Genomic DNA, 10,860 nt, shown 5'->3' with positions numbered 1-10,860 from the left:
CAACGGATCGCAACCCTCAGTGTTGCCCCCGCACCGGACTGGGGACCGGCAACGGGACCGCAACCCTCAGCGTTACCCCCGCGCCCTGCTCAGCCAGTGAGCGGGAACCGGTCTGCATGTGGGATCCGAACCCTCGGGCGGGAGCGCCGCCGCGCTTCCCAAGCAGCGCACTATCCAGTGCGCCACCGGGCCGGCCCACACGTTAATAGCTATTGAAGAATGTTACTCTCAAAAAAACTCCTCATAGTGATGGCCACCACCTTCCTAACACTGTATTACCATTACCATCGGTATTACCTTTCCTTCATGGAAGAATGCTTAAAAACTCTCTCCATTTCTCTATAGCTAAGTCTATCTTATCTTTCCTGTTGGACTGCAAGCTTGCTGAGCAGACAGTATATCTAATATTACCTACAGACCTCTTCAGCTATGCATCCAACCAGACCTACCCCCACCTGTCCAACCTTCCCAGCCACCCACCCATTCCTGTGTCTACCTCCCCACTCATCCATCTACCCACCCACCACCCACCCACCACCCACTCACCCATCCATCCACCCATCCATCTAGTCACCCACTCAACACATGGGGCCAAACCTCTAGGATGCCGTTCAACAGGATTAAATACATATGAGGCTACTTCAAAGAGTTCATACAAAGATTCGTATTATCTTTTAACTCTATTTTTCCACAGACTTTTTGAAGTACCCTTGTATTTGCTGCTCTTTATTAGAAAAAAATAACAATAGTCTCAGCAGAATGCTGGGATTCCTAGCCTAAAGGAAGCTTCTTCTGGATAAGGTTTTGGGTTTTGGTGAACTACAGACACTAAGAACCAATAAAGTAGAATGTCCAGTTTTGACATTAGCACACAAAACAGGAAATGTGTGGTCAAGGTTAGGAATTTGAAGTCGAAACAGTTATAGATGTGGATCCCAGCTCTGCTGCTAGCTGTGTAGTCTTAACCAAATTATTTAGCTTCTTGGGGCCTCAGTTTTCTACCTCGTAAAATGAGTATAACTGTATTTCATTATACGGTTGTTGTAATTTAGATGAGATAATTCATATAAAGAGTTAGCACAATGCTGGGTGCACTGAATAAATATTAACTATTATTTTTCTCATACAGGGGGCCAAAGGAAGGACAGTGTTCATAGACTGAAAAACGGGACTTCTGCAGACAGATGGTTCCTAGACAGGATCCGTGGGCTGGGGCAGGCTGGGCTTGTGTGTGTGCACCAGACATCTCTTAAGAAATCTAAACTATGCTCGTCTCTTATGCTCTTTAATTCTGTGACAGGGAACTTTTTGTCTGAGAATTTTTTCTTAGTACCTTAGCAAAATCCATTTTAGATGACTTGTTTTGGCTGAGTAAAGGGAAAAGGTCAAGATTTTTCTTGAAATGCCATCCCCTGTTATGTTGGAGTTTTCTCCTCCGTCCTGCTAGGCCCACCCTGGAACTCAATGTGCCTTCTGACCCCTTGGCAGCCGCCATTTCTCAGTCCCTCTGCCCCTCCCGGGCCCTCCGCTGTCACTCGTACACACTTGCTCTATCACCTTCACCTTCTTCAGCCTGTGTCCTTCTGCCATAGCTGCCTCTCAAATCTTCAGCTGCCGATCAGCTCAGCCCTTCATGTCACTCCCCCAAGCCTCTGAGGGCGCTGACGAAAGCCACTCTGTTGACTGGCTCCATGCAAATGGACGGATTCCACTTATGAGCCTGGTCCCGGTGCTGCTGAGTGACTTCCCGCAGCTAAAGGACCACAGGCCCCCGGAGGTCACCTCCCTGCTACAGGTGCTGTACAGAGAAGGCTGACCTCCCGAGCCTGGCTTCCGAGACCCTCCCAGCCTCCGGCCATGGACGCCCGCTGCTCTGGCTCTGTCTCAGCTGCTTCCTGCTCTCTGCCTGCTCCCCTGCACCTGACACCCACGGACCCCACAGTCCTCACGCTCAGGCATTTTCATGTATGTTTCAGGTTTCTGGCTTGTTTTGAAAACTTGGTATATCTGGCAACACTGGGCTCATGTTCCCAAGAGGGAGCCGTCAGCTGGAGCAGAGTCATGTTCTCTGGCTTGTCGCAGCTCCCAGAGCTCCTGTTGTCCCCCACTTGTCCACTTCACTCACATCCCCCACCTGTCTCTCTAGGCAACTGAGTTTGTGGCTGTGCTCTAGTATTTGAAATAAGGGGTACAGATACTGGAAAGGAGGGGACAAAAACATCTCTTTTGCACGTGATTTACAGTGTTGGCTGCTGCTGTGTCGGGGGAGGCGTGGCCCACAGACCTTGGCATGGGTGGAGTGTGGGAGCTAACAACTCTGGTGGCCCTGCCAGAAAGCAGAGGGAGCCTGGCCAAGGTGGCCTGCATGTCTCCGTCCTCCAGGAGAAAGGTTTTGAAGCACATGGAGGTCTCTGCAAGGGATTGGAGGCACTTAACAGAGGGAAGAGAGGTTATCAAGTGGCTTGACTAAGACTGGGTTATTTTTGGTGACTGGAATTGAGTGACACTCATCCCTTCGAGTGTCAATTGCATGGGTAGGTATACATTGGAACTGTGGGTTGCTGCAGGAGGATTCATATTCAGGGCTATGAAGAAGGGACTGGGGAGATAAGGAGATAACAGAGGGATGATATGTGTCTGTCCCTTGCCCTGGCCTGAGGGACTGGTTTTGGCCAACCCTGTGTAGGTTTAGGGCCGGAAGCTGAGGAGCAGTTGTCCATGAAGGGCTCTGAGAGGCTTTGGATTCAGTCAGTGCCACCCTGGGGGCCAGGTGACCAAGATGCACTCAGAGGAGAGGAGAGGAACATTTCCAAATGCTATAAAACTGCATAGCAACAGTGACAGATTAAGGCAAAGACTGGAGGGAGGGGACAGGAGGCAGCTAGCAGAACAGCCACAGTACCCAGCATGCCTGGCAGGAGGCTGGAGAGTAGCATCTTCGTGGAAGGCATGACTGAGCGGCACTGCCAGGCCCTGGGCTGGTAAGCTGGATATCCACGAAGAGGCTGCAATGGTGAACCCGGGGAACTTGTTCTGATCACCAGTGAGACAGTCCCACCATGGGACTTGCAGATATAACAACCAAGGGATACTCTGGGGAGGGGTACAGCAGAGCTCTTGTGGTCCACAGGATGGGGGCTTGCGGGGTGCTCAGACTCAGGTATTTGGGTATTATCAGTGGAGCTAAAATATATGCTCACCAGCTAGTATAGTGAGTACACACATCATATTCCCATTCTGTCTCTCTCACACACACATGCACGCACGTGCACATACGCACACACACTCTCCCCAACAACTCTCCCCATCCCTAAGTATATGTCCATAACCACTCTTTCATCTACATCCCATTCTCTGACAACGACACAGATACATATATAAGCAGAGACTCAGAAATGGCTGTGTCAGACACAAGGCAGAGAGGTACATGTGAGGCCCCAGTACTGTGAGCAGTGAGTGCGGGTAGACTTCAAGGCGAGAGGGTAAGATGGTAGGTGAAGACAAAGACATGGGAGAAACCTACACAACACTACCAGAAAACCAAACACATGTCGTGTAAAGCATGAACACAACACAGAAAGCTTAAACGATGACATTTTCTTATACAGCATCCCGGGGAAATTTCAAGAAATGTAATCTGACGTGGAACAAATGGCCAAAACACTTTATAGCAGAAACTTACATTTCACTAGCAAAAAGTCCCTGAATTCCTGGTGGTCTGTAAACACCGGTGGGGATGGCAAGGGTGGGCCAAAGAGTGGTACGCTTTCTTCTGAAAAGATTTTCAGCCTACATAGAGAACATTCCAGAATTAGTTGTTTTCTTCAAAGATCAACAATCTTTTTCCCTTCAATGTGTCCAGTCGCCCGTGTGATGTGTTAGGGATACTCATCCCACAGCAGGAGTGTCTTCTCTGAGCTGCCACAGCTGGGGCCATCACCCTACTCTCTACCTGAGTCAATGTGCTTTTAGGGCAGTGACCAAGTTTTCCTGAATCGTTCATAGTCTAACCCACCAAGCCCTGGACAGGACCAGGCACCCCAGGAATACCAGCAATGACCACCACTGAGCACCACTGCATACCAGGCCGTGTGCTTGGTATTTTAAGATACAGCATTAACTCTGATTCTCACCCAATCTGCCAGGGTGGGTATCATTACCTTCACTCTATACACAAGGCCTGAAGTTCCCAGGAGATCAACATTTTTTTCAAAGCTTCGAAGTTAATAAATGACAGAGCTGGGATTTGAACCCAAATCTACTTAGCTCAAAGTACATGCTCTTTTTTTTTTTTTTTGACCAGTAAGGGGATCGCGACCCTTGGCACAGTGTTGTCCGCACCACGCTCAGCCAGTGAACGCACCGGCCATCCCTATATAGGATCCGAACCTGCGGCCTTGGCACTACCAGCGCCGCACTCTCCCGAGTGAGCCACGGGGCCGGCCCAAAGTTCATGCTCTTTTAACAACATCATGTTACCTTTTAACAGATTAATTTTTGAGAACATAAGGGTAAACAGGGAAGAATGTAGGAAAAAGTACACTCTGGTCAAGTTCAAATATATCAAATTTGTTCCCACCATAAAGTACAATAAAATATCAAACTAACCCTGACCCTTGGGTCAACTGCACAGAGCAACACTATATGGAGTAGATTTTTCCCAAAGAGATGGTGCCCTTGAAGAAAGCTCGATATGGTGAGGGCACTCATATTAATACATAATCAAGAAATACGCACATCAAGAGTCTCATAAAATCAGTGCCAAATTAACAAGTAAACACAAGAATTAGAATAAGCAATTGAAATAAAGGCATTACCTACCTGTAATTGTCATTTTGCTGATCATACCTCACTAAGGCAAAAATATCTGTAGCAATGGTTAAGGACACTTCTGCTCACAATGGACAGCTTGTACTTTGAACATCTCTTGTGCAGAATCGTTCCTGACCAGCGCTTGAGTGGTGAGGGCATCTGTCACTCTTAGGTTAGGACAGAACCTCGACTTCTCTACAAGAGACAGCCCAGGAAGACACATGCAAGAGCACCATGACTAGGTTCAATGTCTGTGTGCTCATCTGTTGGCAAAGGACTAAATCTCCAAAGCTGCCAGAAAAGCAACATAAATATAGCTCTTAAACAACTAAGCAGCTAACAAAGCAAAAAGAGCAATTCTCTTGCCTGGAAACACAAACTAGATCCCAATAGGAAATCAGCCTTACATTTCGTCTCACACATTTTGGAAAGGAAAGCGATTTAAATGTTCCCACTCTACACCTTCCCTCTCTCTCCTTCTGGCTTTGGTAGACACAACAAAACAAAATAAGCCAATGTAGCTGGTGGCAGTTTCTAAGCAGAAGGTACTTTTCTCGTGTTGGGGCACATCTAGGCAAAAATAGTACAAGTACCTCCATGCAGCTCTTTCTTCGCTCACTCCCCCCCCCCGCCCCGGCTTTCCTTAGCCATAAAGCTGTCAGTCCCTAGCTGTGTCCATTCCTAGGCTCATTGGAATAAATCTGCATTAACTATCTGCTTGTCCCTTTTTAGAAACACATGCGTGCAGGCCCCAAGTCTAAAACTTGTAACTAAGGGAGATTCTAAGAAATAAGGACCACTCTCAGTCACTTAAAAAAAGTTACCTCATTTCCCCTCCTGCTCTGCACTTGGAGAGCTTTTCTATTATACAAGAAGAACTGCCTCAAGAAGGGGAAATATTAGTCCTAAATCCTGGTGAACAGAGCAAGATATTACTTAGTAAGTAGGGATGAAAACAGAAAGAAATCATAATTAAGGTGTAGGTGTATATCTGTTTTCTTCTCTACCTTCATGGAAGAAATTTGGCAATTTGCAAATTTTAAACATTTACATGCTATATTGTTAGGTTATAGGAACTAGTCAAAGTGTACAGAGCAACCAATTTCCAAGTAATGCGTTGCAATGGTCCTGTCTCCAGGGAACATGAATAACTAGCCCAGAATTTATTCTGAAAATGCCTATTTGTTGCCTTTTACTTATTACGTACAACCTGTAGAGCTACCACCTTTGGGTTTCACTGTCATGGCCTGTGATCCAGAGCCACAGGGCCACAGCTGAGTGTCTGCTGGGCCGGCCACACTCACATCCCACTGGCTGAGCTGAGCTCAGACACTGCAGGGAACTTCAGCTCCATCACTGGATTTCGCTGGCAATATGAGCTGAACAGGGATTTGGGGAAGCAAATAAAAATGTTTAAATTTCAAGAGATGGTAATGCAGCAACTATTACCAGTGCTTAGAGTCGAAAATTACTTCGGTTTTTTATCTTAACTTGCATGTTTTTATACCTAAAGCAAATTTCTCAGAGGATTCTCTATCTGTAATGCTTCCAGTTCATTTATTACTGGTGGATGGTAGGATGTTTCCCTCATTTCATAGATTACCCAAGGAAAGGGAAGATATTTCAGAAATCAAGAATTCTTTGAGAATTAACTCATCTACTACTCCCACGGATAGAGAGAGGAAGAGGGAAAAATACAATGCTTAGGAAAAATTTCAAATCAGTGAATCTAAGACTGTAGCAATACAAAACAAGTCAATTCTAACATTTGGTTTGAGGTCCTTTTAAGTCCAATGAGGCCGCTACACTGGAGCATTTACAAAGGCCCAGGATACGTGTAAAATGGGAGCGGATCATGGAAGGCTTAAAGGCAGGAGAAGATTCCTCTCCTTCCTGGAACACGATGGTGACAATATCATTTCCAATGTGGCGCTTCCTTTCCACCTGTGGTAAGCATGAAGAACATCACTGAGAGAGCCACTCAAACACAGCGCATTCACAGAGTTAAAAACCACGACACACCACGACAAACCACAGCAGCTATCGCAGAGCCTGAACTTCGGCCATCCTTGACTTCTTGCCTCCCGTGGTTGGGCAGCTGGTCTCCTGGCTCTCCTGTCCCTCTGCTCTGCTCCCCTCTCAGTTCAGGCCTGCATCGCCGCTTGTCTACCCTTCTAAAAAACCTCCTAACTAGCACCCTCGCCTCCATTCTCTCCCAGTTTCTAGCTCTGCTCAGGTGTACCTCAACTTACCCTCTCCTCAGCCTGCCATTCACAGCCCCAAAAGAGAGGCAGGCATCAGAATTCCAGAGGATGGGGTTCCAGCAGGTGTATTTTATGCAGCAGCTAGTTCTGAAGCACATACCGGTGAGAATAATGGCCCTACCTAATCTCACTCCAGGTGACCTTCAAAATCGATCTAGACCTGGGGTCAACAATTGTTTTTTTTTGTAAAGGGCCAGACAGGAAATATTTCAGCTCGTGGACCATATGGTCTCTTTGTCACTATGCAGCTTGCCCTTGTAGCACAAAACAGCCAAAGACCATAGAAAAACAACTGGGCGTGGCTGTTTTCCCATGACACTTTATGTACCAAGACAGGCAGCAGGCTGGATTTGGCCCCTGTTCTAGACCTTTGCCTAATTGACCAAACAGAATGACTCATTGTTTCTACGGATCCATTGTATTCTCGGCTCCGGGTCTGTGGCGGATTAAAGATAGTCACACAATCTTTGTCACTCTCTCACTGAAAGGTAGCATTTACTTGCCCTTTTTTGGAATACAGCTGGCCAAATAGTGCAGTAAAGAAGAGAATGTAGCAAAGGGGACCCTAGGCCAGTGCTGGGCCCAGCCTTTAAAAAGCCCGGCAGTTTCTGTTGCTTTGCTTTCGGAACATGTGCTTTTAGAAGCCCTGAGCCACATGTTAGAAGTCCAGCCACTCTACTGTACAGTGCAAGGAGACCACTGAGAGGCCATGGCAGAGGAGAAGCCCTGAGACTTCATGGAGGAGAGAGGCCAGCTGTTCCAGTGTCCCCACCCAGCCTCCAGATAGTTCCAGCTCAGCTGCCAGTTGACTGCAACTGATGAGAGATCCTAAGTGAGACCAGCAAAAACTTGCCAGCTGAGCCCAATCAACACACAGCGCCATGAGAGAGAATAAATTGGTCGTTTGCCGCTGGTAAGTTTTAGACTGGTTTGTTATGTAGCAATAGATAAGCTAATATCTCAAACCTGGTTTTCTGTCTAAGCCCAGACAAAGAGCACCTTCTCCAGAAAGCCTTCCCTGATCTCTGTTAGATGTCACCTTCCTTGTCACTCAGTGTCCACAGCACTTTTCTGATGCCATTCTTATGGAGCTTCTAAGTTTCTGCTTTGTATAGTGATTTTTGTCCATGTCTCATGTCCCCTATTCTGCACTGAAAGCTCCCGCAGAGCAGGGTCCCTGACTGAGTCATAGAAGATATTGTTCCCATTTCCCAATTTAGGGAACTAAGCTTTAGAAAGGTTCTAGTAATTCGATTAAATTCAAAAAGTAATTATTTTTGGTAATGATTTCTTGGGTATGACACTAAGACCACAGGCAAAAAAAGATAACACAGATAAATTGAACTACATAAAAATTTAAAACTTCTGTACATCAAAGCACACTATCAACAGTTAAAAGGCAGCCCACAGAATGAGAGGAAGTATTTGCAAATTATATATTTGATAAGAAGTTAATATCTAAAATATATAAAGAACTCCTACAACTCGATAGCAACAACAACAAAAAACCCATTTAAAAAGGGCAAAGGACTTGAATAGACATTTCTCCAAAGATACACAAACGGATAATAAGCCCATGAAGAGATGCTCAAGTTCACTAATCATTAGGGAAATGCAAATCAAAATGAGATACCACTTCACACCTACTAGGATGCCTATTAGTAAAAAACCAAAAAATCAGAAGAAAGCAAGCGTTGGTGAGGACGAGGCAGACTAGACTCCTGTGCGCTGCTGGTGGCAGCGTGACACGGCGCAGCCGCTGCGGCCACACGGTACTGTAGGAGGGTGAACAGCATGGCGTGTGAGTTACGTCTCAATGAGCTTTTATATATCTTTAAAAAGGAATTATTGAGCTCCTGCTATGAGGGTGCTTCAAAAAGTTTGCAGAAAAATAGAATTGAAAGATAATACAAATCTTTCTATGAACTTTTTGAAGCGCCCTTGTATATGCCAGGAACAGAGCAGACAAAAATCCCTGCTCTTACTTACACTCTGGCAGGGACCACAAAAACACAGAGAGAGCATAATAAACAAGTATGCTAAATAATATGCATGACATTAGAAGGACGTAAGTGCCATGGAAAAAGAGAGCAGCGTAAGGGCACTGGGGCAGGTGCTCTGAACAATCCCCGGGGTCAGGTTCACAGTCTATATCTGAGCGGATCTGAAGCAGGTGAGCGTGTAGCCCAGTGGGTACCTGGTGGAAGTTCTAGGCAGAGGGAAGATCAACAGTATTTGGTGACACTGAGGACAGGAAAGGAAGCCAATGTGACTGGAGTACGTAAGAAGAGCAGTGGGCAGTGAGACCAGAGAAGTAGTACCAGGGGCTGTGCAAGGCCATGGTAAGGATTCCAGCTCCACCCCGAGTGAAGTAGGGGCCACAGGACAGTATGAGAAAAGAAGTGACATGATTTGACTTGTGTTTTGGAGAGTCATGCTGGCTGCTGGATTGAGAAACAGGCTGTCAGGGACAAGGTTTGTAAAAACAGGAAGGCCAGAAAGGAACCGTAATTCAAGAGGACAGTGCCTCAGAGAAGTTGTCAGATTTTAGATTTGGATGTATTTGAAGGCAGAGCCAGCAGGATTTCCTGACAAAGTCGACAGGAGGTTTGAGGCGTCCGGCCCAGTGGATGGGTCGAGAAGGGGAATGTGTAACTGAGTCTGGAGTCCCACAGGGAGGCCTGGCTGGAGATGTACATTTGGGTGTTACTGGCATATAAAAGCTATTTAAAGTCACGAGACTGGATGAGATCATCAAGGGAGTGAATGAGTGTAGAAAGGGAAGAGGAGAGGACCAGAACTGAGCCCCAGGGCACGGCCCTGCACATCCTGTTCCCACATCACCGAGCTTGTTCATTGCCCGAATCTGGCTACCAGCAGAACCTGTGCTCTCAGCAGGCAGTAAATGCTGTGTTGGGGTCTGGAGTGCTTGGAGACTAGAAGACGTTAGTGGTGCTGGACCTCCCGGGATGTTAGGACGATGGGGCCCCAGAGAGGTAAACATCAGCACCCCTCCCGCTGCCCGCGTCATGGTTTGGTATGTGGGGGAGGTGGGAGGAGAGAGAGATCAAAGAAGCTCTTGTAATACCAGAACCTACAAAGCCTTTGTGAAGGCTTGCTTTTTAAAACCATATTTGGGAAGTGGCACAGACTGTTCCACCAGTTTTCTAGATACGAGGATTTCAAAAAGCCACCAAGATTCTATGAGCGAGGCTGGCCTCTAACTTTTCAGCTGTTTCCTTAGGCCCCCAAGGGACCATCACAGGGACGGAGAAAGGCTCACAGTCAGTCCTTCTCTGCTCTCAAGTTTAGGCACTGCTGTGGCTTGCTATCGTCCTGCATTCTTTTGTCTCTCTTCCCACCTGCATTATAGTCCTGGCAATAGATACAAGTTTTATAATCTTGCATGAAAAAACAAGTTTCGTAATTTTCCCTTTTCTCATATCTACTGATTCTGGGCAAGGAGAGGACCCACACACTACCCTGAGGACATCAGAATCCATCTGGGAATATTTTAGTGTTCCTGGTGAGTGCTGTCATGCCTTAATATGCTAACAGTCTCTCCAAGAGGTAAGGTTATTAATGATCCTCTTGTGAGAAAGACTTTTGAGTTGGGCAAAGGTTGAACTGGCACATCAGTGCCTCCTCTCTCTCTGGCTAATGCCCCATCTGTCATAAGATGTGGGCAGTTTTGGTGAATGTACAGGGCTGAAAAGGTTGGAGTTGGGGAGGATTGTAAAAGGTTTTTTGATGTTGTTGAAGTGTAAGAGGTCAATACAATTGA

At 46.5% G+C, this 10,860-nt stretch overlaps 1 protein-coding gene across 1 annotated transcript in view; it reads right to left on the bottom strand.

Moving 5' to 3' along the window:
- GARNL3 (GTPase activating Rap/RanGAP domain-like 3) overlaps positions 1–10,860 on the bottom strand; it is a 142,534-nt gene that overhangs the window by 44,584 nt on the left and 87,090 nt on the right. Inside the window, exons 12-14 of the mRNA XM_008585920.1 lie at positions 6,648–6,756; positions 4,822–4,867; positions 3,683–3,789 (exon numbers count right to left, since the gene is read on the bottom strand). Coding sequence (XP_008584142.1) covers positions 3,683–3,789; positions 4,822–4,867; positions 6,648–6,756 — 262 coding nt within the window. The remainder of the gene's footprint in view (positions 1–3,682; positions 3,790–4,821; positions 4,868–6,647; positions 6,757–10,860) is intronic.

The sequence above is a fragment of the Galeopterus variegatus genome, unplaced genomic scaffold (assembly GCF_000696425.1).
Source record: "Galeopterus variegatus unplaced genomic scaffold, G_variegatus-3.0.2 Scaffold3761, whole genome shotgun sequence".
Classification (NCBI taxonomy): domain Eukaryota; kingdom Metazoa; phylum Chordata; class Mammalia; order Dermoptera; family Cynocephalidae; genus Galeopterus; species Galeopterus variegatus.
The sequence above is the reverse complement of the archived record's forward strand: the minus strand, read 5'-3'. Positions and strand labels throughout refer to the sequence as shown.